Below are 26,723 nucleotides of genomic sequence, written 5' to 3' on the forward strand. Positions count from 1 at the left end.
CTGCATGATTAATGATTATTAATAATTATTGGAAGAAAGCTACGATTCAAAAACATTGAAATAAACATAAGTATAATGAAATTGTTTAAAAAAACAAGTTAAAGGTTTTTAAGAAGAAACTCAAAGTTTAATTTAGTTTTGTTAGTAGAAGTAGAAACATAAGTAATTAATAAAAATACTGAATAAATAATAAATGTTAATGATGATTGTTAAGTATAATAGCATGTTTATATTTCGCATTGCAATACCAAAATTATGACTTTTTTAAGTTTTAGAAATATCTCGAGAATTCGAGAATTCCCGGGAATTCCTAGTCCAGAATTCTCGAGACCCGAGAAAAAAAATAGGCCGAGAAATCAGAAACCCTATATAGGGCAGTAATTTAAAATTAAAATCAAGTAAAAGTGATCACATAAAATATAGTAAACGACCCTATTCTATTGTTGGAAAAAATCGAATTTATCCGTTAGTCTGTTACAGCTCTATATAAAAACGCAGATTCTGTGACCAACAGAATGTCAACTGAAATTTACTAGATAGGTACTTCCTGCAATAGCAGGAAATAAATAATTGCCAATGCAATTATTCATTAAAATTTCAAGAACACTTGAATAAGAAGGTTTTAGAATAAGGACTATTATTTTTAGAATTAATATTTTATCGAATGCTACAAGCTACAAGAAATGTTATTTCTGGTTCAATCTCCTACTTGAGGGTCTTGTATTTATACGTAAAGACTATAATTTAGTTATCAAAAACTACCCCAGATTATAAAACTATATTTTAAGGCTTTTGAGAAGAAAAATACATGAACCAACAATAAGCTATTTTTTAATAAACACAGAAGTGGCATCTGGCTTAGCTTAAATAGCCGTATAGCTTTATAATAAAGGAAGGTCCGTTTTTCATGGTTCACCGTTGGGATCTTGGAAACCGTAAAATATACAAATATTGAGAAAAAAACTGAAAATAGCGATTTTAGAAAATATCTAGCATCCTTATTTCATAACAGAAAGAGCTGAAATTTAGTACCTACTAGGGGATAAGAAGATACGAGGAATCCATTTTCGTCGAATTTCTAAGGCCACTACTTTAGTTATGCAACATTCAATTGTTTTTTTTCTTATGGGCACCATATTGGATTTTGATTTTATTAGAATAACACACAAAATTAAAGAAATTTTATAATTTATTTAAAAAATTAATAAAATCTAGTTGTTCTTGACGTAAAACAAAAATCAATACTCAATAAAACAAAATGCACAATTATTCTACAAATCCTACATAAATACTTCAGTGTCGTCCATTCTCGTGCAGACAAAGTTCAGTCCGCAATTTAATTTTGTCTACAGCATTTTGAATACTTTGTGGTGAAATAGACCTAAAAGCAGCAAAAACTCTTTCGCGTAAGCCTTCTATATTTTCACAGGGACTGTAATAAATTTGATCTTTTAGACAACCCCATAGAAAAAAATCTAAAGGGTTGAGGCATAGAGACCGTGGAGGCCAAGCTACAGGTCCATGAGTGCCAATCCAATTATTTGGAAAACGTCGATTTAAATATTGGGACACCATTGCAGAATTATGAGGCCCTGCGCCATCTTGCGGAAACATTTATTTTCTAATGTAATGTAAGGGAAGATTATCCAATGCATCCTCCATTTCTATCCTTAAAATATCTAAATACTTCTAAGAAGTAAGGTTACCATCAATAAGAAACGGTCCTAATCATTTAATATTCCACGCAAAATGTTAAGGGAAAATCTAATTTGGTGACTAGTCTCAAACCAAATTTGGATTTTCTATGGCATAATAATGCTTATTTTTTTCTAATAAAAATGTCGTTATTTGTGAACGTAGTTTCATCGCTCCAAATCATTTTCCTGCCGAACAATCTATCTTAGGTTATGTTTCCCTCAAACCATCTACAAAATTCCATTCTGCGTTTCCCATCTCCTGGATGTAGTTTTTGTACTGGTTTGAATTTATAATCATGGTACTTATATTTNTTTGTGGTGAAATAGACCTAAAAGCAGCAAAAACTCTTTCGCGTAAGCCTTCTATATTTTCACAGGGACTGTAATAAATTTGATCTTTTAGACAACCCCATAGAAAAAAATCTAAAGGGTTGAGGCATAGAGACCGTGGAGGCCAAGCTACAGGTCCATGAGTGCCAATCCAATTATTTGGAAAACGTCGATTTAAATATTGGGACACCATTGCAGAATTATGAGGCCCTGCGCCATCTTGCGGAAACATTTATTTTCTAATGTAATGTAAGGGAAGATTATCCAATGCATCCTCCATTTCTATCCTTAAAATATCTAAATACTTCTAAGAAGTAAGGTTACCATCAATAAGAAACGGTCCTAATCATTTAATATTCCACGCAAAATGTTAAGGGAAAATCTAATTTGGTGACTAATCTCAAACCAAATTTGGATTTTCTATGGCATAATAATGCTTATTTTTTTCTAATAAAAATGTCGTTATTTGTGAACGTAGTTTCATCGCTCCAAATCATTTTCCTGCCGAACAATCTATCTTAGGTTATGTTTCCCTCAAACCATCTACAAACTTCCATTCTGCGTTTCCCATCTCCTGGATGTAGTTTTTGTACTGGTTTGAATTTATAATCATGGTACATACTTGTATTTTTTCAAAATTCTTTTAACGGTTCTCCGTGAAGTATCCACATACGTCTATCCTATACTGACCATTTTGCAATTGACTTGAAGCCGAAAAGTGGGGCGACGTACCAGCGTATTCATACGCATGCGTTTACTTTACGGGTTTTAATTGGTTGAAAGGAATCAAGAACGGTGAGCGCCGAGCGGTAAAAAAAACAAACCAAGTTAACCTAAAAAATATTCTCATTTTATTTTGTGTTGTGCTAGTGCTTTGGTGAAACTGCTATGGTATAGTGTATATTTTAATAAATAAATGTATCTTTTGAGTTTTATTTCATAATCTGTTTAAACCCGCACTAATTCTTCTATTAATTTGTCTTGTGTTGATATTTAGTAAAAATGTTTCCAAATTTTACTCGATAAGAGCCTTCCTTAATCGTGGACATTATTATCGGATTGGTCTCTTACAAATATTTTATAGCATGTTTTTTATAAAAAAAAAAAGATTGTCAGTTGTGCCCGGCTAGAGCGAATAGTGACGATTTTTTGAAATACTAAGTCTTGTTTAATAAATACAGCAATGTCATTTAAAAAAATGTCCAAAATTACGAACATGCCTATATATATATAGTTTTAAAAGCATATAAATTTGTATTCTGTTTTATTTTATTTGAACCTGCAAAATATTAAATAGGTTATGCAGATACTTACGTTATTTATTGAAATTAATAAATAGTAAAATAATGTGTTTAGATAAGGAGCCTATAATAGAGGACTCATAGAAGAAAATGGTAGAAAAGTAAACATTTAGAAATTGAAGTGAACTCGGTGAAAATAGATTTAATATCTTATATGTATATAATCGGCTATAGTACAGAGCATGCCGTGACAATCTTTTAAATTTGAATTCAACCGCGACTAATTATAGAACATGCGCAAAACACACGGAGTACGTCTCGCCCCCCCCTTTTTGGAAACAAGGTCATCCATTGAAACTATAGGTAATGATCAGTATAGGATAGAAGTATGTGGAAGTATCACATTATCTTGCGATTACCCTCGTAGAACTCTGAGGATTTCTGTTAACTTGTCCCAAGACATTTATTTCCTTAACAGGTTCTCGTCTTGCTTGATACCTACATTTAATTATGTAATTTGGAAAAAATGATCTCTGTAAACAAATAAACCAAGTATACCTGCATCTAGGTTCGATGAGGCTGGTGTCTTTCTGAATATAATTACATTTAATTATGTAATTTGGGAAAATAATCTCTGTAAACAAATAAACCAAGTATACCTGCGTCTAGGTTCGATGAGGCTGGTGCCTTTCTGAATATAATTGATATCTTCTGACGGTTTCTATAGAGGTTTTATTATTTTTTATGTATAATTCATACATCTCCTTCTTCTTTGTAATTGAAAACTGTACCATAATTTCATTTAAAATAAGTATTAAAATAATGTACACAAGGCAGCAAGCGAATCTGTCAAAATGTTTGTTGATTTTTGTTTTATGTCAAGAACAAGTAGATTTTATTAATTTTTGAAATACATTATTGAATTTCTTTAATTTTATGGGTTATTCTTAAAATAAAATAGTAGTGTTACAGTCACATTGACGTGTTCGTAATTTTTGCCTCTATCTGTTACTGTCAAAATCCAAATTGGATTTACAATATGGCGCCCATAAGAAAAAGAACAATTGAATGTTGCATAACTGAAACTAGTGGCCATAGAAATTTTCTTTTGACGAAAATGAATTTCTCATATCTTCTTATCACCCAGTACCAAATTTCAGCTCTTTCCGTTGTGAATTAAGGTCGCTAGGTGGCATTTTCTAAAATCGCTATTTTCAGTTTTTTCACAATATTTCAGGAACGACAGCAGATATTTTTGATCTGTTTGGTTTATTTTAATGACCCTGAAAAAGCGCAACTTTTTTCTAAATTGAACCACCTGTATATCTTACGGTTTCCCAGATGAATGGAATATATTCATAACAATTTCTTTTGAAAGTGAAACAAATTCCTTAAATAATTTGTGGAATTAGAGATTAAATAAGTTTCCTGACATTAAAAATACATTTTCTTGTAATAACATTGCGATTTACAATACATACTTCTGGAAATCTTATGAACAAAAGTAAGTATACCTAACCACTTCCCAAATGAGTTAAATAATTTCGAATGCCTAATGTTTGCATTACATGCATTTCAAAATATGAAAGAAATTATGAGACTTTCTCTTCTAAAATACAGAATTTATACCATGTCAAATTTTGCCCAAATCAAATTAAGCTTACAAAAAATGCATAGTGATCCTATCAGAGGTCACCAGACCTGACCGGTGTGGAATGGGCGATTAATATTTCCAAAAATAACCGAACATTCATGGGCGGAGGTACAAAATGTTTTGCATCATAAAAGGTAATATAATATGTATCTCTTGTTGAATGATTGCAATACCGAATGTTCACATTTTTTACAATTTTTGCTTTTTTTTTATTAAAGGTTTCATCGAGTCTCAACCTCCCCACTTTAATTTAAATAATAATTAGCATCACCGCTAACACTTAAACAAAGTAGGTATTTAAATTGTTCCTTTTTTTGAAAATAATATTTTCATACTAATAAATAGTATTTTGTTCTTTGTTTGAAACGGAAAAGATTTTATAGATTCGCAAGTTTCGGAAGGATTGTATTGGCAACCCTGGAATTCGAAAAAAAATGTTTCCGTTTGCACACATATATCCTGCATAATTTCTTCTGAAAAAATAGCATTCCGAGTGCTCTTTGTAATGCTGAAATTTCATCGACGCGCAAGTACCGCAAGGGTTGATTTAACAACCCCGAAATTTGAAAATAATAATATTTCTGCTCTCATACATAATAAGTACTTCATTTTTTCTGGAAAAATAGTATTCGGGGTGAATTTGAAATGCCGAAATTTCATCGACTCGCAAGTACCGGAAGGGTTATTTTAACAACCCCGAAACGTGAAAATAATAATATCTCCGCTGTCATTCCCTTCCGGTAATTGCGAGTCGATGAAATTTCGGCATTTCAAATAACACCCCGAATACTATTTTTCCAGAAAAAATGAAGTACTTATTATGTATGACAGCGGAGATATTATTTTCAAATTTCGGGGCTGTTAAAATAACCCTTCCCGTACTTGCGTGTTGATGAAATTTCAGCATTACAAAGAGCACTCGAAATGCTATTTTTTCAGAAGAAATTATGCAGGATATATGTGTGCAAACGGAAACATATATTTTTTCGAATTCCAGGGTTGTTAATGCAACCTTTCCAGAACGTGCGTGTGAATTAAGTTTGATTATTTCAAATAACACCCAGAATATAATTTTTCCAGAAGAAAGGATGCTGTATGTATGTGTGCAAACGGAGACATTTTTTTTTCGAATTCCAGGGTTGCTAATACAACCCTTCCGAAACTTGCGAATCTATAAAATCTTTTCCGTTTCAAACAAAGAACAAAATACTATTTATTAATATGAAAATATTATTTTCTTTGTAAAAAGGAACAATTTAAATACCTACTTTGTTTATGTGCTAGCGGTAATTATTATTTAAATTAAAGTGGGGAGGTTGAGACTCGATGAAACCTTTAATAAAAAAAAGCAAAAATTGTAAAAAATGTGAACATTCGGTATTGCAATTCTTCGACAAGAGATACATATTACCCTTTATGATGTAATACATTTTGTACCTCCGCTCATGAATGTTCGGTTATCTTCGGAAATAGTCGCCTATTTTAGTCGCCAATTTCACGCCGGTCCAGACCTGAAACTATGTTATTACAGTTTTGCATTTGGTGAATTTGTGAAATTAAAAATACAAAAATATGTAAAATCGATAAGTTAAAAAATAAAAATGAGAAGTTGTTTTTCTCAACAGTCATCACAATAAAAAAAAAGTCGGAAGAAGTAAATAGGTCGCGATCCAAAAAATAAATATTACCCAATTTTAAACAGTAACAACATTTCGTCGATCTTAAAAAGAGTGTTGGATATATCGAATTTGAATAAATTATAACTAAAGAAGTTATTTACCCTGAACCTAAAGTATTAAGTATTTATAAACCTTTTTTAATATTTTTTGTTAGAAAATCTTTGTACAGTTTTGTCAGCGAAATATCGCAACACTATTTATATAAAATTGTAATCATTAATCAGTATAACATAGGAACCACCACTTATTTTATATCTTTCACTCATAAATTAATTTCTAGAAATGTTATCATTTTGATATCATTGATAATACTGATGGAATGATGCAACAAACAAAGACAAATTTTCGAGGCAACTAGGCATTGTTAAAGATAATCCTGGGTTACACAAACACATTTTAGTCTGCCTCGAAATCGGTACCTTTGCTCTTACCGACAGGATCGACTCTAAGGATTTTACGCTGCACAACAAAGAACAATATAATTTTCTACTTGATATAAAAAAATGTTATTTTAAAATCTCAATTTTTTTTTTCACTTATGTGAAAATATTTACATTTATTTACATGTTTCTGATATTGGGAACCTTGGGTATGAAATTTGTACACTTTTGATATAAAAAAATGTACATAATAATGAAAATGTTCCTAATCTATCGAAAATTAAAAGTAAATTAAGAAAATAAATAGTTTAATTATATAATAGCAAACTTGGCACCCTTAGTTTGAATTCATAAATGTCTGCAGAATGAGACTAGTCGGAGAAGTTAATAATAAATAAATTGCTAATTTGTAGGCAAGATAATAACTGACGCGGTACGAATGCATGGTATTACGTATTTGTGCTTCCCATAAGACCATACACTTGTGTTGATATTAGCAGCGAACTGTTCCAGAAAGATACAGAACTACCCATTTTATGTACGAGTATAACTCATTAAAAATATAACAGAAGTAATTGGGAAAACCTATCCTTGAACCAGAATTGTAGATATTTATTATTGTATTATTTAAAATATGGATCACATTTTACATCTGCAGGCGACATTTGATTCGGTAAATTGTCCTTTCCTTCATTTTTGTATTGCCCATGTAACTGTTCTTTGATTTTTCACCTAGAGCCGGTCCTGTTTACTGATAAGAAAAGGACTTATTTCCGTGGGCTCGTCTCGTTGTACTTTGGTCGGGAGTAGAATCCTCAAATACCAATTTCCCCCCACCAGACCCAAAAGCGAACTGGGCTTCCCGGCATCGGCCTCGGCTCTGCTTTCGTCACTTGTTAACGCAGCGGGTAATAGAAGAGTGACTATAATCGTTACTGTCTACCTAGGTAACAAGTCAGAATCAGCTGTGCTACAAGAGCCGGGTGTAGTGTAATTGCCAAAGTGAATCTCTATTGTGATAGTTAAATTAAAAGTGATTTAAAGTACCTGATTTTTATATCAAAAAGACTGAAATTACCGCCAAAATGTCGTTTGAAGACGTATCACCCAATCCCATTCCAGATGTTCTGGAAGATTTCGTTTACATCTTCAGGGATCTTGCTAAGGTATTTTGTTAGGTTATGAATGATACATGTTAATTATCAAACCTTTCTCCAATTTATCCTCCACTTCTGAAATGCATATAATAGTTAAAATATAAAATTAATTGTTAAGGTGAATAAACACATTAATAATTAACATTATTAATATTTAAAGTAATAACCATAGTAGGTACCTACTTACACTATTGAAATTTACAAGTACTTACCGCTTAAAAGAAGTCGTAAAATTGTTAATTTTATAGTTAGTTTCATCACCTATACCTACAGCTTATAATTTGAAATAGTACATATTTACATGAAATTGATATATCTTGTGGTATTTATAAGTTACGGAATACCCTTAGATTCTCTTACTGTTGCATCTATTTTAACACACCTGTCTGCACTGCAACCTACTGAAAATAATTAAGATGTTACATAATTTAGTAAATAAATGTATGGGACTAACGAAATAGACAGACATTGTAGTCGATGATTATTTGGTTGTCGTTTTGCTTGTATGCCCGTAATTATAAATTTTCAATATTACGTCACAGATATGTTTCACGTGTTGGTTACTGACGTCACATTATGATTCAGATGGCGACAGTAAAGTAAAGCTTGTATGTATGTGGAATATGGAGTAACGTAATAGACTTCAAATGTTTGAAGGATGTCGCACTTTCACTCACATTTTTTATTCAGATTGCGCTCTTTATTTTTTTATCTCAATTTTGAAATACCTACGCATTATTTTATAGTTGGACGGCTACCGTCCAACTATAGATAAATTTGTATGGATTCTTTACAAATCAGTTTGAATAGATGAATAGACATATTTAAATTAATAGAATTTGCTTCATAGATCATAACATAATTACATACTTATTGATTAGAATAAACTGGAATTGTTGCTTACGTCCATATATCATGCATAGCGAGAGTGAAAGGATATTAAATTTGATAAACTTACGATTACACATGATGTAACAAATTTAAATTCGCCAAGTCTTCCAAATCCCGTCATTTACCAATGTGCCTTACGTGTAGTGCGTTACTAAAATATAATGCTGTTAATAGTGATTTGTGTTTTTTGATTAATATTTTTCTGAGATTATATACAGATCGTTGACCCTCTAAAATTTTTCAAAATGATGCCTTCAATTTATTTATACATGAATAGAAATAGGCATGTTGTTACTGGTTTCAGTTTTTGGATGTTGGAGGTACGTTTTTCAAATTGCATTTGTAAAAGTAGATATAATCGTCAAAAATGTGTTGCTTGAATTGAAACCACAAGTGGATGTTATCGCGACACGAGGGAAAGATGGAAATAAAAATACTTAAAATACAAAATATATCTATGAAATTTAAATATTCCGATAACGATATGAAAACGCCAAGCGTATTCGCTCACTTCATAAGAAATGCCTCATTAGAAAAATATAAAGTAATTCATATAGGCACTGGATGTATTTTCAATAACTCAATTATGAATATTTTATTGTAAAATATTAAAACTATTTGTTTTTGTATACACTTACACGATTATTAGAGGTCATTTTTAAATAATAATAAGATTATATAAAGAGCAGTGGAGCAGCCAGAGACCGAGAACGCAAACGTTTTTCTAGGTGCACTGCTGAAACTAAAATGCTTTGTAATTAATATGCCTTGCCAAACTTATGGCGATTGTACTCGTAAATTAATAAAAAAGCCTACAATACAACAATGTTACAAATACGTATTGTCTTCGAGGTACGGGATGTTCAAAATTAACGAACATATACAGGGTGTCCCGCATAAGAACCGACACAGGGCAGGTGCACGTAGGGGTGTCCAAAATATTATAATTTAACTAAACTTACCCATATACAAAGTTGCACCCCTGAGGAGTTATTAGCCCACAAAGTGGGGCTCTAAATTAAAAAAAATAATAATATCTCTACAACACTTTACCGTAGAAGAACCAAATTTGGTACATGATTTAGATTTATTAATGGTCTTCTTTCATTATGATTTAAAGTTAATTGAAGCACTACTAGGTGTTGATTGGGGATGACTCACCCTTAAAATTGTACCGAACTTTTTTGTGACCGATAAATAGGTAGTAATATTAATTCACAGCAGAATGTAATTTTCAATTTTTTTTTTCTTGTTAAATTTTAAAAACTGGTTTTCAGGAAAACCCGTATTAACTGACACAAAATTTTAACAGTGTTCATTAGAAAATAATGAAAAAGTCAGTAGTAGGCTTTATCTTTCAAATTTGACAATTGGACAAATAAATTTTACTTCACTTCTCTAATAATTCTACAAAAGGAAAACAAGTACCTAGGTAGTTTTTAAATAAGCGAATATTGTATTAAGTAAAAAACACAAATAAATAATAAAAATAAAAATTGATATTTTTTCAACGAGGCAATTGTTGAAATAAAATAATTTTATTACTAACTGACAAGTTTGAAAGATAAATTCATTGCCTACTACCGACTTTTCTATTATTTTATAATAAACACTTAAAATCTTGTTTCAATTAATACGGTTTTTCTTGAAAAGCATAAAGTTTCTTAAAATTGAACAAGAGTAAAGAAAAATATTTAAAATTAAATTCTGCTGTGAATTAATATTACTTTTCAATTCGGTCAATGAAAAAAGGTTAGGTTCAATTTTAGGGGTCAGTCATCCCCCAATGAACACCTTGTAGTGCTTCAATTAACTTTAAATCGTAGTCAAAGAAGACCAGTAATAAATCTAAATCATGTACCTTTGGTTCTTCTGCAGTAAAGTGTTACAATATTTTGGACACCCCTACATGCACCTGCCCTGTGTCGGTTCCTATGCGGGACACCCTGTATATTTTAAATTAAAATAAAAACAGTTGGAAGTGGTTGAATATATTATTTCATTGTAGATAAAATGGTGGCTTTAATTACTATTATTTCAAAAATGAATTTTAGCTATTTTTGCGCGACTTTTTTAGAATCTAACAAAAACCTGTTCATTTTGAAATTTAATCTTTTTTTAGGAAGAGGCCCTTGTAGAGTAGTAATTTGTAGAGAATTTAAAGACAAATCGTAAAATACCATTATTGTTACCGTAAAGCAGTGGCATACTATTTTATTTAGAAAAACATGCCACCGATACCCTGTATCTCCGCCACTGGAACATCTAAATTTTAGAAAAAGGCCTCAGTTTTTGGATAATGTTTACATAAATACATGTGCCCCATTTCAAAGTATTTCACTTACTAGTTTTTAAATTATTTAAAAAAATTTAAAATATTTTTTAAAGTTTAACACCCTGTATATTTTTAACGATGCGTCCTAGATAAAAACTTAGGACTTAAAATTCATCAAAGAATACCAGGTGTCATTTTTGGTCACCGTTTGTGAATCACCCCGTATATTTAAGTAAACTAACGTATGTTGAAATTGAATAATTTTTAATATTTTTATATATTTTTTTTAGTATCTGGATATTGGGGAGGATATGAATGTTCCTGATGATTTTACACAAAATGAAATGCAAACTGGAATGTGGTGGAGGCATTTAGCTGCCGGTGGTATAGCAGGAGCAGTCTCTAGAACTTGCACTGCTCCCTTAGATCGACTGAAAGTGTTCCTACAGGTAAGCTAACAAGTATGTAAATTAAATTTAAAAAAAAAAAGAGAAATAATGTCAAAAACAAGTACAACCCAAACTCACATTTACATTTTTGTGTACATTAATAAATTATTCATTAATATTGCCAAATAATTGTTTTCTCGATTTAATATTTTATATATCTTAATTAATTAATACTACCCAATCTCAATTATAATTAATTAATTATAATTGACTTTTTTATCTTTATTTTTAACTTATTTATTGTGTTACAATAATAAATTATAATTGTTGAGCAAAAACATTTGATGACTGTTCATTATTAGTAAAACATACATTAGTGTAGAAATTTTCTTACAGGTACAACCTTCAAAGCAGAGAATTGGAGATTGTTTTAGTTACATGCTAAAGGAAGGAGGAGTTACAAGTCTCTGGAGGGGCAACGGTATAAATGTGTTAAAAATAGCCCCCGAGTCGGCATTGAAGTTTGCCGCCTACGAACAGATCAAAAGACTGATAAAAGGCGATTCGAAAGAAACCCTTAGCATTTACGAAAGATTCTGTGCAGGTGCTTTAGCTGGTGGAATAAGTCAAACAGCTATTTATCCTTTGGAAGTTTTAAAAACCAGACTAGCTTTAAGAAAAACCGGACAGTACAAGAGTATAGCGGACGCAGCTTATAAAATTTACGTTGGAGAAGGCTTGATGAGCTTTTACAGGGGTTACATTCCAAATATTTTAGGAATTATTCCATACGCCGGTATAGACTTGGCTGTGTACGAGACTTTGAAGAAAAAGTATTTTAAGACCCATTCTAGTAATGAGCAACCCAGTTTCTGGATGCTTCTGGCATGTGGAAGCGCCAGTAGTACTATGGGACAGATGTGTTCTTACCCGCTAGCATTAATAAGAACTAGGTTACAAGCACAAGGTAATTTTTCTTATTTTATAAAATCTTTAAATTACATGTAAAACAGTTACATAAATATCATGTACTTACTTAAAATTTTAACTAGTGCTGCGAATTACAATTCGATATTTCTTTTTAGTAATCCACCCAGCAATGGATCCAGCAACCGTGACCATGACAGGTGTGTTTAGGACAATTATAGAAAAGGAAGGGTTTTTAGGCTTGTATCGGGGAATAACTCCGAATTTTATTAAAGTAATGCCGGCAGTTAGCATCAGTTATGTCGTTTATGAATATTCAAGTCGATTGCTGGGGATAAACATGACGTGATGCCGGAATAAACTAGGAACCAATTTATTTATTCTAAAAAATTTCTCGAGACATTTTCAATGTGACATAAGCCGATCGATATTTCTAGCATTTCCAATTGCTTAGTTATTAATTATTTATTTGTACAGAATTATTCAAATAGGCTTTAATTAGCTCCATGCTCTTTTTAAACGAGTGAATTTCTCCGATTAACAACAAATTGCTTAAGAGCATTAAATAATGTAAAAAAAAAGTTAAATATTTATTCTTGATGTTTTATTGAAAATAAAAACACTGCTGAAGTTGGGCAAATATAGATATAAAATATATTTGGAAGTATGGAAGAAAGATGTGATGTACTTAATATTTTAATAATATGGTATTTATTACACTACCAATGTATTTATAAAAAATATAAAATAAAATTATGATTATAATTTTGTATTTACATGTACACCTGCTTCCCTATCTAGAATCCAATATAAATCCCCCGATGTTGGTTTTACTCTGGCAGACGGAAGGTCTTCCTTATCTACAAGAATTCTCTGGAAAAAAAATGTGTATGTAGTTCTGAAATTTAAACACGTTCAATCAATAGCCAAAAACATATACCAAATTTGGTACTAATAGCTCAAATAAAATGGTTTATAAGAAAATAAAAAAACAATATGTATATTGTTATATTACGATTAAAAATGTTATAGTCTTTCCGATATCAACTGAAGTACCAAGAGGTTGACAGTATATACCAGGTTCGGTCAGCAACTCGACATTGAAATATTTGAAAAACTTGTTTTAGCCATACCCATATACAGGTCTGGACGAACTAAACGTGGAGGTGGTAGAAATGTATACGGCCAGTTGAAGAATGCCAGCGCGGGCAAACGAAATACAAACACAGCTGCATTAGGCCACTAAGCAATAAATCTCGGCTGTTGACAAGTGGTTGATAAATTGCCCAGTAGTACAGTGCAGCAATGCGGAATTTGGTGTGATTCAGGTAATTTTAATTTATTATGGGCACCTTCTATTAATCATTGATATTACAATTACGAAAGGGAGAAATAATACTACTATTGGAAACTTTTTGAAACGGAACAAAACGAAATTTACCATCAATATAATAAAATTGTTTGAGAACATAAATAATTAAAATATGTTTTTGGCCAAATGAACATATAATAGAAATTTTCTATACATTATACACCGGTGTCCACCTAGTGCGCAGAAGTCCAATATCTAGGTATCTAGGGTGTTCAGGTTTTCCTGGGCAGGTACCAACTTAATTTTTTTAAATGGAAACCTATATTTTTAATGGCATTATTGAATTCTACGTGAAAAATTAACGGGACTTTGTGTTATGATCCCTACTAAAATATTGATAGTTTTCGAGATAATCGACTTTTCATTTTTTTTTTTTCTTATGTTTCGTCACTTCTACTAGTTGACATAATTATGATTGTATGACAGCTAGAAATTATTTTTTTTCAGGAACTGTAGAGTGAAGATGGCTCATTCAATAAACGTATCAAAAGTTGACCTGCAATATACAAGGGGCAAAAAAAATCGTGCCAAACCTGATAATTTAAATTTTGAAAAATCTCGACTTTTTCAGATAGAACACCCTGTGTTTTATGATTTCATTAGATACCTTTCTGTAGGCCGTACAATTTTTTAATAGCTTTCTCTATACCTAAGATGCGTAGTTTTTGCAAAAAAAACATTTTTATGTAAAATACCGGATTTACGCCCATTCCTTTGTCGGGAAAAATATTTAAAAAAATTAAGTTGGTACCTGCCCAGGAAAAACTGAACATCCTGTATATGCAAATATATTTTCATTTTATGCAGCTCGGGAAAGTAGGCAACTCTGTAGGAAAAAAAATGAAGTTATATATTTTATTAACCTAGATACAATTGGACTAGGTGGACACGGTGTATACAAATTATTATAATTTTTTACCTTTAGCAAAAAACTTTTTTATGGACGTCTACGAGTCATTAAATTTTATTGCCAGGCGTTTTTTTTTACATGTTCAACTGACTGCGGAAAGACTATACTTTTGTGGTGAGCGTATTTGCGAGGCGAAGCGTAATAGGGTTGTTGACCAAATTTCAAAAAGTAAATAATATAATTCTACATGTACTAACTAGTGTGTATGCACAGTTAGAGATTGAGAAATGCGTCAGAACAGTTTTAAAATAATTATTTAAAACTGATTTTTTTATATTTCAAAATGGCTGTGACGTCATAAGGGGTACCTTGTAGTGAAATTATGTGTAAATGATTGCGTAAAGGAAAAAAATGAACGAAGACGCTCTGTCATCACTGTCAGTAGTATCAGTTTGTCAGTGACACTGTCGCATAAAATATTTTCAAGTCTACCAGTTTTCCTTAATCTTCGAATTCCTTTATTAAGTAAAATTATTATTTAGTAATACCTAATCATTTAATACCTTTCCTCAGAATTAAAGCAGAATGTGTGAAACGGGACTTGTGAAAGCTACCAGTGGCGGCTCGTGACATTGAGAATAGGTGAGGCATGAGGCATATTTATTGATTGACTAGAGTGCCATAGTTGAAAATTTTCAAGGTCAAATGGCTTTAAATAAATCTGGAAATTTTAGTTGCATTTGCAATATTACCGAAAAACTAATGTTGGAGAGAGAGAAGGATTTTCATTTAGATTTTATAAAAAATAAAAATATTAGTTCGGCTTGTGAACCTAATGATAGGTACAGATACAGATGTTAAACGGCGAATTCGCCATATTAAAAAAAATATTTAGGAACTTACTCAAGTCCATGTCCATGTTCGTCTACTTTTTAAATATAAGATGTATTCTTCTATCCTTTAAAGCTGCAAATTTATCGATGATGTCATCATAAAATGGTTCGGCACTTATAAGTTCATTCAAAAGTTCTTTTTCAATGGAAATTTTTGCTAAATTTGTAAGTATGTCTTCTGTCATGGAATTGCACATCAGAAAAGTTTTAACTCTTTTTAAACAAGAAAAAGTTCGTTCAACCGAAACACTAGTAGAGGGAATTGTTACGATCAGGCAAAATAATTTATAGGCTTCCTTTAAAATGTCTCTATTCTCGTAGAGAATATCCCCCACTTCCAATATCTGATCTAGCTTAATGTTGCGGTATTTTTTATCATTATAAATACAATATAATTCATTTTTCAGTCTCGGTAAGTCAGAGAATATATTAGGGAAATAATTTTTTAAATTATTTAATGCTTCTGTGGGGAAGTTTTTTGAATACTCCTCAAATCGTGTTGTATCCATTAATGTAACAAAATGAATTTTATCCAAGTCTTGAAACCGTACATCAATTTGTTCAGAGATAGTATCCAAAATTTCGTAATACAGAACTTTATATTTTTCAAAGATTTCGTTGGCTGTCAAAGTTTTTCGTTCATCACTATAATTAACTGGTACTGGCACTTTTATGCTTCCTAATCTAAATATTTCTTTAAAATTCCTCTCGTTTCTTTTTTCATTTAAAAGTTTCTGGGTATTTTTAATTTGTGACATATAATAATCAATATTTAGTGAGCGTTTCTGTAACACATCAAAAAGAATATCAGTAATTGAAAAAATTTCGCTAAAAATGCCAATTAAAAGAGAAAATTCAAAATCATTAAACAGGTTCAAGAAGCCATTACTTTGCCTAACTGATATTTGATCGGAAGTTATGTTGTTAACAATTTCGATGAATACTTGTTTTATAGAATCCCATTCATTATTTATAACTTTCACAATATTTGAGTTAGATGTCCAGCATGTTGAAACGGAGGTAGATATTCTTCTTCTGATGAATGTATCAGCTATGCGAGTTCTCTTTGCAGAATGGTGAAAAAATGAGGGAAAACCAGTTACATTTGCAAAGAAAATACGGCACTTTGATATATTATTACAGCTCTGCTGTAGAACTAAATTTAAATGGTGTGCTGCACAATGTACAAAAACGGCTTGTGGAGCCCCATTTTTTATTTTTGATTGGAGACCATTTACTTGCCCTGCCATTACACTAGCTCCATCGAAACACTGTCCAACTAATTTTGAACGATATTCATATTTTTCAATACGTTTTGTTACTAAATTAAAAAGGGCATCAGCTGTTCGATCAGAACTGACGTCGAAAAAGCCCAAAAATCTTTCAACTAACTTTCCCATACTGTTGACATATCTAATTATTATGCTACATTGGGACTTTTGTGCAATATCCGACGAGTCGTCCACTTGAATCGAAAAATAATTACATTCTTCGATTTCTTTATCCACATATTGATCGATATAATCCGAAATGCAATCTATTAACTCATTTTGAATTGTCTTAGAATTAGCAGAAANCCATCGAAACACTGTCCAACTAATTTTGAACGATATTCATATTTTTCAATACGTTTTGTTACTAAATTAAAAAGGACATCAGCTGTTCGATCAGAACTGACGTCGAAAAAGCCCAAAAATCTTTCAACTAACTTTCCCATACTGTTGACATATCTAATTATTATGCTACATTGGGACTTTTGTGCAATATCCGACGAGTCGTCCACTTGAATCGAAAAATAATTACATTCTTCGATTTCTTTATCCACATATTGATCGATATAATCCGAAATGCAATCTATTAACTCATTTTGAATTGTCTTAGAATTAGCAGAAAAAACAGAAGACATCTTCTTATAATGCTCTTGAATGTCTACAGGGCTTATCGATATAAACATATCTAAAAGTTCTTTAAAATTGCTACGATTGTCGGAACAATCCGATTCATTGTAGCCTCGAAATGCCAACTCTTGTCTGCCTAAATAAGCAATTGCACGAATAGGTAATTGCATAAACCGTCTATTTCGAAGGACGTTGTCGTTAAACTGTTTAATATATAGCCTGGAATTTTCCCTCAAAGCGCCTTCGATTGTACAGAGGTTTTTTTTTAATTCTGCGAACATTAACGCACACCGCATATGTTCCAAAGAAGCTTCGTGCTTATGACAGCCTCGCGTGACGTTTCCAAAATTGTTAAATCCCTCCTTATTCCACACGCCCGATTTTACACTCATAATTAAACACGGCATACAAAAAAGTCTTTTTAAATAAACACATCCGCACAACCACTTATACTCCGAATACCATTTATTCCGAAACTTCCGAACATATTCTTTGTCTTTTGACCTCCCCCTTTTTTCCACATCGAGAGAAGGCACAGGTCTCTCGCAATTTAAAAAATCTTTTTTGTCCTCAATTTTCCATCTGGAAAATGGCGTTTCCAATAAAATACACACAGGATCGTGCATAGGAAACATTTCTACAAATTATTGGTACAAAACAAATATTAATAAAGAACCGTTATAACCGTGCACTGGGCAACGTATCGTATAAACTGTTTAGACAGGCGATGGGCCATGACGATGAGAATGCTGCTTCTACTTTTGCATCACTCGTTTCCTATTCGTTCTCCTCTTCCATGCCGTAGTTTACACATGCGTTGGCTGCCTCGTTGCCATGACAACCGTCGTATGGAGAGAACACATACTTCTATCTAAGTATGTGGGAGAGAAGCAGTGGTCTGTGGAAGCAGAACTACATTCCAATTTCAATATGACTTATGAGTCACTTGCGTATACGTGTAGAGTAGTTTCAAAATCTGATGAGCCGCGAAAGGCGTGGCATATCCGCCTAATTCTTCTAATAAGCACGTTGTGAAAACATTGACTCAGAATTGGACCACGTGCTTCATTACAACCAGAAATGAACTAAGGCGCTCGGGCATCAATAAAGTCAACTGGCGAACGTTCGTTATATATATTTTTATTGCTTAAATTAAAATAATAAAGAATAGGGCATTTTATTGTGATATTTGTAATCGGATCAAAGGCTTGTGTATGTTACGATACCTCGAGATAGACTGTGAATAATAGATGTAATGTTTTTAGGACGTAGAATAATTTAGGTGACGGTCAGAATTATGTTTCTGCGCATATGAAGGTCAAAGCTAATAAGATTTTGAAAAACCTCTATGTATGGTATGAGGTTGATGTTCGCGCTCGACGAAGGCAATGATTTTTTAGAAGGCGTTCACCGCGGAATTATTCTATTTATTTCTGCGTATAAGACAAACAAACACAATAGACCGATCAAAATAACTCATTTAGAGGGAAAAAAAAAAGAAAATTGTTACCTGGACCTTTATAAGTGGAAATGGTAAAGGGGCTTATGATAAACGAAAAAAAAAATGCGTGAGCAGGGGCGGCGGAGGGTTGATTTTGGGGGTTGAAAAGTTATAAAAAATTGTATCATTGGGATTTCTGGCGAAAGTTCACGTCAAACAAAACAGTATCCAATACAAAAGTTGTAGATCATGCAAAAATCTACAACTTTTGTAGAGGTCACTTCTTAACATAACCTCAAAATTTCCGAGAAAAATGCGAAAAACAGGTTATTTTCTGGTTTTTAGTTTTTTATTTCTCATTTCAGCAAAAATAATTTAATTTTGACGAAACATGGTGAAAGGATACCTTTCTCTATCTTAAATAACCTCAAATTTTTTTAAATAAAAAAATCAAGAAGTTTCGGAGATATTCATTTTTTTCGGCCTGAAACACTTTTTTTTCAAACTTTCTACTTAAAAAAAATCATCGTACAGAATTCTGCCGGTAATCATTTTTTTCGTTTTGACATATACTTTTTGGTGAAATAAAAAAATTTGTAATCACAGCTCAAAAACATGCTCAAAAATGCAAAAAAGTAAAAAATGACTTGCAACAATGAATGTTTCAGTTATTGTTGATAATTTGTTTAAATTAAAAAACATTCAAAAACTGATTACACCATTTAATTCTCTACAGAAAAAATTTAAAAAAACTGTCTCATTGTTTGACCCAAAACTATTTTTATACAGTATTGCTATAAACATAAGTCGAATAGTGAATACATAAATAAAATAAATAATTTTTTTTTTCCGTAGGATCGATTAGTGTACTTATTTTTTTTAAAGTTTGATGAATTCATTTTCATTCGTTTTTCGCATTTTTCTCAGAAATTTTGAGGTTATGTTAAAAGTGACCTCTACAAAAGTTGTAGATTTTTCATAACTTCAACCCGCCAAATCAACCCTCCGCCGCCCCTGCTCACGCATTTATTTTTTTTAGATTTATTATAAACCCTTTTACCACTTCCACTTATAAAAGTCCAGGTAACAANGTGGATATTTGGGCATTTAACGGTATAGATTTTAAGAGGGCAATGTCGATAACGTCGGGGCGTCCTACGGGTCCGTAATGTGTCGGTTCTGTCGGTCCGAGTATAGTCAAGTCGTCGTGTCTGTCTTGGTAATTCAGCAGGACGCGACCTCTTGTGGTCGTCGTCCCGCTGTGCCATATGGGGGACTTCGCGTTGAAGTCCCCGATGGCAATTGTCTGGGGCCAGGAAAGGATTTTGTCTAAGTCATTGTCAAGTAGTGGTAGTCTGGGTGGGTGGTAACAGGACACCACCGCAACGTCTCCATGCCGTAGCGATCTCACCGCTATCGCCACGGCCTCTGTGTTTTGAGTTTGGAGCCGCTGCAGCGGATAGTGGTCGATGCACTTCTTTACACACCACTGAATAGTGAATATATACATTTTCGCGATCTGTTCAGGTTAGACAAGGTTAGAAATAAGATTAAAAAGAGATAGAAACAGTAACTACAAGTCAGACGTATTCACCAATATTCATTCGCGAAAAAAAGCCTATATTTTCTTCTTCAAAATTATGCAATACGATCGCTACTAGCTTCTTGTTCAATTGCCCCTTATGACGTCAGACTGATTTTTAAGTAACGCAAAAATTCATAAATGATGTCTACCACTAATTTGTCACATATTTAAAATTTTACTACACAGGCAGGTTCTTTTATATAAAATCTTTGAATCAACAACAATTTATATATGGATTGTTTTTATAGTCAACAACCCTATTAGCCGAATGGATTCAAAATTGCGAGAGAAAAAAGACACTTTTGATGGGAATAAAATATACTATTTCTCCAACCAACATTCCCCATTTAATTAAACAGGCCGACAAAGTTTCAAAAAAGGAAAAACCCAGAAAGCAGACAATACGTGCCCGAATGTTTTTGATGTGCTGAATCCGAATCTGGCCTCGGAATTGACCCGTCACCCTAGGTTTCCCAGATATTCTAACCTAAATGTGTAAAAAACGGGCTTTTTTACTATATTCAAGGTTATATGACTGAAAATTACTACTTCGGCTACTCTCTTAGGCCATGACCAAATTAAGAAATTTTTTAGGAAGCAGAGTGCAGAATAACATTTTTATGTTTTTTGAGTCGCTGAATTCGAATCTAACCTCAATATTTTCCAATGACCTCACGTTTTTGAGATTTCCTAACCTAAAAAGGCTTTACTAAGGTTATAAACCGTTGTACACTATAACTGGCAGGCGCTGAAGTTTTGAAAAGTTAACTTAAGTGCGTCGTAACCAGCATCTTCTAAACCCACGACAAGTCAAACTCAAAATTTATACCCGAAGTACCTTGTAACCCCACATTATCATTTCCACAACAGGTTAACCTAAAGGTCCAAACCAATTAAAATACCCTGTACCTCTACAGCTTTACGCCTATGACAAATTAACTTCTAGATTTACACCCCAAGAACCCTGTATTTGGCCAGAACTACCCCCTTAGCTACCTTAGTATAGCCGAAATTCGTGCACATTTTAGGTTAGAAAATTTCAAAAACGTGAGGTCACTGGAAAATATTGAGGTTAGATTCGAATTAAAACAAAAACATAAAAAACTCTAAAAATGGAATCTAATGAAGATTTACGTGTACCTGTGAGAATTACTTGCCTACCATTTTAGTTCAAAATACAAGAGGTTTTATTCCATCGCAAGCCCACTGGATTAATTTGTGCTGCTTGCTTGGAATAAAACTTCTTGTATTTTGAACTAAAACGGTAGGCAAGCAATTCTGTTGAGAGCACTGACACTGGGCGTTCTACTTCACGCGCTCTATTTTGCAACTCTTTTAAAATGATGTCAGTCCCAAAAATCTCGGGGTCAGGAAAACTAAATCCCAAAAATTTCCAGACTGTATAGCGGTTGGGATCCCGGGATCAAATCCTCTAATTCTGGCGGTTATAATTATTCTTTACATTTTTAATGCTAATTTTACAAATATCATTTAGTTTTAAATAAAAAAAATAAAGGAAATATTGATAAATCCAATCAATAGAGTAGAGACAATACCTATAAAGGCTGTGTTCAGCGAAAAGTGTATTATTTATTGTAAAAATTATTAGTGAACAAATGATTAAAATGAAATCATGTGAATAAACATACTAAATTGGCCCATTAACACAGTAACAATGAATTCAAGGGGGAAACCACATAAGGGGGCGAATTTTCAAGTGTTTTTGAGTGGGACAAATTGATTAGAATTTGATCAAACTTTTAACATTATTTTATTAATATTTTTAACTACATCACTTGTCACTTGTGTTGAAAATTCCGATGTTTGGGGCTGTTGTCCACCGAAGCTCGTTGTCCGAGTTGGTTGTTTACGGGAAATGTGGAGGCTGCAATTATGATCTGAAAGCAAAATGGTTGCTTTCCTGCATTATTAACATGTTTTCTCAGAATATGAAACCCATTGTGGGTAGAAATTGTGAAAATTGAAGTTTTGACATGTGTTTAAAAAAATGTATTGATTTTCACTTATTTTAGATAAAAAAAAACACCCTTAAAATTATGATATCCCTATTGTTGGTTGATGTTCTTTGTAATTTCATAAAGACACTCAATTTTCATAACTTTTTGAGTTAGACTTCCCGTGAATAAAAAAAATGTCGTTTCTAGAAAAACGCATTTGAAAATTTCCAAAAACCAGAAATTTGAGAAAGTTATCAATAATATAGAGTGCTTACCGATCAATCAGCCATTCCAGCATAGTCCTTTTTCTTCCTCACAGGCATCATTCTGAGCTTGCATCTGTTCTTTTCTTGCTTAACAAATGACCTGAACAAGCGCTCCGCCACACCTGCTGTGTACCCGATGAGTGTTCGGTTTTAAACTCATAAAATTGGAATGAATCGGAATTTCGTTTTGAAATTTTAGCAGCGTATTCTTAAATAGTTATACTAACAATTGATACAATTAAAAAAAATCTGATTTTTTGGACCTCCTAATGTGGTTTCTCCCCTTAATGGTATGAAGATAAAACTAATGAAAACTGCAAGTTAACTGCACATTTTTTGTATACAAGTTTCCAAATATACATGTACCATCATTTGTAAACAGAGTTCCAAAAAGGTTTTCAACGTATCAATGTAAGTCTGCAGGTATCAAAAAAAGTAAATATTCTATTAGCAATAGAATATTTCCGCCAACCTAGTTTTTGCACATGGATTTATTTACTACTCAAATATCCTCTCCAAGATTACAAACACCCTATATACAGCCTGATTATTCTAAACTGAGAGTAGCTAAATTCAACAATTAAAACTACACTTTATATAGTTCAAATAAATGAGTTTATTCCGGGTTAGAGTTTCAAAATTTATGTTATAATTTGCAAGAAACAAGTGTGCGGTCTTTTTTTTTACTTAATTTTATTTTGTAAATCATAGTCAAGCATGTCTAACACATCTAACAAGCGTAAATATATATAGTGATTGGTTTATAATAAAAAGAAAATGGGCATTTATGAAAAGGAATTTTTAAAAAGCTTCGCAGCTTTTTATGAAGTAAATTGTATAAGTATTTTTATAACTGCCTATGTTATCTCAAAATAATAATTTTACTTTTCCCTCATTTTTAATTTGTATTCTATGACTATTCAGTAGTCCAGGTACTGTCAACTAAAAATTCCTAAATCTCAGTGTCACCAATATTAATTATTCATTTACAATGAACAATGACAAATCATTAAGTCTACGTTCGAGATAATGCGATTGCTGATTGGTTGAATAAAATCTCTTAGAAAAATTACACCAATCACAGCCGTTGAAACAGAATGTTGTGTACTAATGTAATCTTGATCTTATTGGAATAATTTTTAATTTTACCGAAATTTAATCACCAACATTAAAGAAATAAAATTACTGTTCCAAACAAAATTGCCGGTCACGTGGCTTGTAACTTGTAATCATTTATGAAGGCTTTGTATAACAGAAAATACAATTTGGTTCATTAATTAAAAAATAGTTAATTTTTACCTTAACCATATCAGCCTTCTCCTTTCCGCTAATAGCAAAAACACACATTTTTGCATTATTAATTACCGGGAATGTTAATGTAATTCTACTTGGTGGAGGTTTTGGAGAATCTGTTAAAAACGCTACCCATTTACTTGTTTCATTTAAAAGACTATGTCCTGGGAAAAGAGAACAAGTATGGCCATCAGGACCCATACCCAAAAGTAGCATGTCAAATCTAGGTAAGATACTATTTGGAAAATATTTTTGCATCTTCTGAGCATAATCTACAGCTGCCTCTTCAGCTAAAACAAATATTTATATATACATTTTACTTAATAAGACTTTTGTATTTACCTACATATTTAAAGATATGTTATTAACCGATATGTCACAACACTGCAGCAGCATTGGCCTTGAAAATATTACGAATTTCGAGTAGAAATAAAAAATATCTTTTGATATCATATAGAAGATGGTATTTGTTAAGTACATTTTTTTTAGGGATGTAGGTTTCATCCACGGCTCCCGAATGTTGAATTTTTTACTCCTTGTGCTGCATAGTAAAAATATAGCAATAATTCTTTTTTGTAAAATTACATATATAGTTTTGGGTACCTGGTAGTAAACGGACCTTGCACGATCGATTTGAGACGTTTTCAACTAGCAGTTCTGACTGGAAGTAGCCTATTCAGAACTAGTCAGTTTTTTCAAATAAATTAGTATATTTTTTATTGCAGATTTCGATTCTACACCGAAAAATGTAAAATTTTTGTTTAAAACTTTTTTTTAAATGGGTTTCTTGACTCCTAAATGACCTGTGAAGTTGACATTCCTGTGAAACTCAACAGCTGAACTCAAGTTAGAAATTGGACCACAGTTTGTATAGTGACTCGGAAATAGTTGGAAAAAAGAAATTGTTATTCAATTCTGAAGCAAAATTCCTATGTATGTATTTCCTAATTAGCTTAATTTTCAAGATCCATGGTGTTAAATTTTTTGAAAAATATCAAAAACAAATATTTCTAAAGATGTATAACGTAAATTAATAAATCCTGGACCGGTGAATTTACTAAATAAAGGTAAAATTCACTGAATTTGTAGACAACAATGTATTTTAATACATTAGGATCAATCAAAAAAAAATTTCTACCTAACATAATTAACTTTAATCATGTAATAATTTTTTTTTTAAATTATTGTATAATTATTTTGGCAGATAGGTACCGTCTCAAAATTGTCTCTTAATTTACTTACGTACCTTGAACGCCTTGTTTTATTGTTATAAACTGTTCTTCTTTTAATGGAACAACCTTAGAATCAATTAATTTAGACTTATAAAGACCAAATGTTGAATCGGGGCTATCTACAGGAACCAATCTTTCATCACAAAAAAATATTCTCCAATTGCTAAAATCTGTTTTGATATTAGGCAAACCAGTAGTCAAAAATGGAGCTAAAGATCCCCCTAAAATTAATATTCAGTTGAATTGCAATAATTTGAAATAAAGAAAATGAGGAATTAAACATCTTGCTTCATACCTGATACACCAATATTAAAAGTTCCATTTTCTTCAATACTATGTACTGCTGTAGTTTCAATTAATTTACACAACCTCGTTATAACTTCATCTTTATTTTCTACTACAATAACAGACATTTTTAAGAATTAATCAGCAGTATTTGCAAAAAATATTTGAAAGGCAATTCAAAGCAATACAAATTGAACGACGTATGTAAAGTGGTATCTGATATGTTTAAGTACCTATTTGGAAATCTTAGAAATGCCAAATCACTTTAGCGACTTTAATCATTGATAAATGATAATTAAACAAAATATTCATGAAAACCAAAAAAAAATAAACATAAAAGGGTTTTTTGGCGAGCCAAACCACATCAAACCCGGTTAGCTCGAGTTTGATTGTGTTAAGAGTTTGAGTTAACATTTGACAGAACTCGCAAAAATTCTTTTGGTTTGGATATCTAATCAATAATAAAATCGTAACCTATAATCTATGATAGTGCTCGTAGCTCAAGTTGTTTGATTATTTCTTATATACTATAATTGTTATTCCTAATCTGAAATGCACATCCATGAAATAACGTTAATGTATAGATGGTTATTAAATCAAAATGGGTTTACCTTTTCACAAATATCTATTCCCACGTAAATGTATCGTCAAAAAGGAAGTTAATAAAGATCTATACAGTACAATATAGAATATGCATATCTACGATTAAAGTTATTTGGATCCTCGATTACTATTTTTTTATTATCAATTTTAAATATTTACTTTGTATTTTTTGCAAAGTTAATCCATTATCAATTTTTTTTATTTACAACTTATACCTATCCAAACCTCTAAAAAAACGAAGTAGTGACTAGGTACGATGGTACGAAACAGAAAATAAATAAACAAAGATAGAAATATTAACTTAATATCCAAACCAACCCACAAGTCCGGTTTGATGGTTAGGCAAACTCTGCCAAACCGGGTTAACAACATTTCTCGCCAAAACGGCAAACCACAACAAACTATAGTTAACCGGGTTAGCGGTTTT

The 26,723-nt window shown here is 31.9% G+C and overlaps 2 protein-coding genes and 1 long non-coding RNA gene across 6 annotated transcripts in view; 1 reads left to right on the forward strand and 2 right to left on the reverse strand.

Moving 5' to 3' along the window:
• The window catches only part of LOC108912640 (calcium-binding mitochondrial carrier protein SCaMC-2), a 106,995-nt gene extending 93,978 nt beyond the window's left edge, over positions 1–13,017 (forward strand). For 2 of the 4 annotated variants that reach the window (XM_018717938.2, XM_018717939.2), the window contains 3 exons: positions 11,595–11,753; positions 12,090–12,660; positions 12,779–13,017. In XM_018717938.2, the coding sequence (XP_018573454.1) occupies positions 11,595–11,753; positions 12,090–12,660; positions 12,779–12,969 (921 nt within the window). In that variant the 3' untranslated portion in view covers positions 12,970–13,017. Of the gene's footprint in view, positions 1–7,863; positions 8,148–9,149; positions 9,350–11,594; positions 11,754–12,089; positions 12,661–12,778 lie in introns of those variants that run through there. The other 2 variants (XM_018717940.1, XM_018717942.2) reach the window with 2 other exon arrangements.
• Positions 13,018–13,246: 229 nt separating this feature from the next.
• On the reverse strand, positions 13,247–25,920 carry LOC108912641 (6-phosphogluconolactonase). The gene is made up of 4 exons (XM_018717943.1): positions 25,704–25,920; positions 25,423–25,629; positions 24,183–24,466; positions 13,247–13,493 (listed from the first exon to the last, which is right to left on the reverse strand). The coding sequence occupies exons 1-4, from the start codon at positions 25,819–25,821 to the stop codon at positions 13,380–13,382; spliced, it is 723 nt and encodes a 240-aa protein (XP_018573459.1). The 5' UTR covers positions 25,822–25,920; the 3' UTR covers positions 13,247–13,379.
• Positions 22,412–23,875, reverse strand: LOC108912642. Its single transcript, XR_001964567.1, has 2 exons — positions 22,893–23,875; positions 22,412–22,557 (listed from the first exon to the last, which is right to left on the reverse strand). It is a non-coding gene; the product is annotated as an uncharacterized LOC108912642 (long non-coding RNA).
• Positions 25,921–26,723: the final 803 nt, after the last annotated feature.

This window comes from Anoplophora glabripennis, unplaced genomic scaffold, assembly GCF_000390285.2.
Source record: "Anoplophora glabripennis isolate ALB-LARVAE unplaced genomic scaffold, Agla_2.0 scaffold891, whole genome shotgun sequence".
Taxonomy (NCBI): Eukaryota; Metazoa; Arthropoda; class Insecta; order Coleoptera; family Cerambycidae; genus Anoplophora; species Anoplophora glabripennis.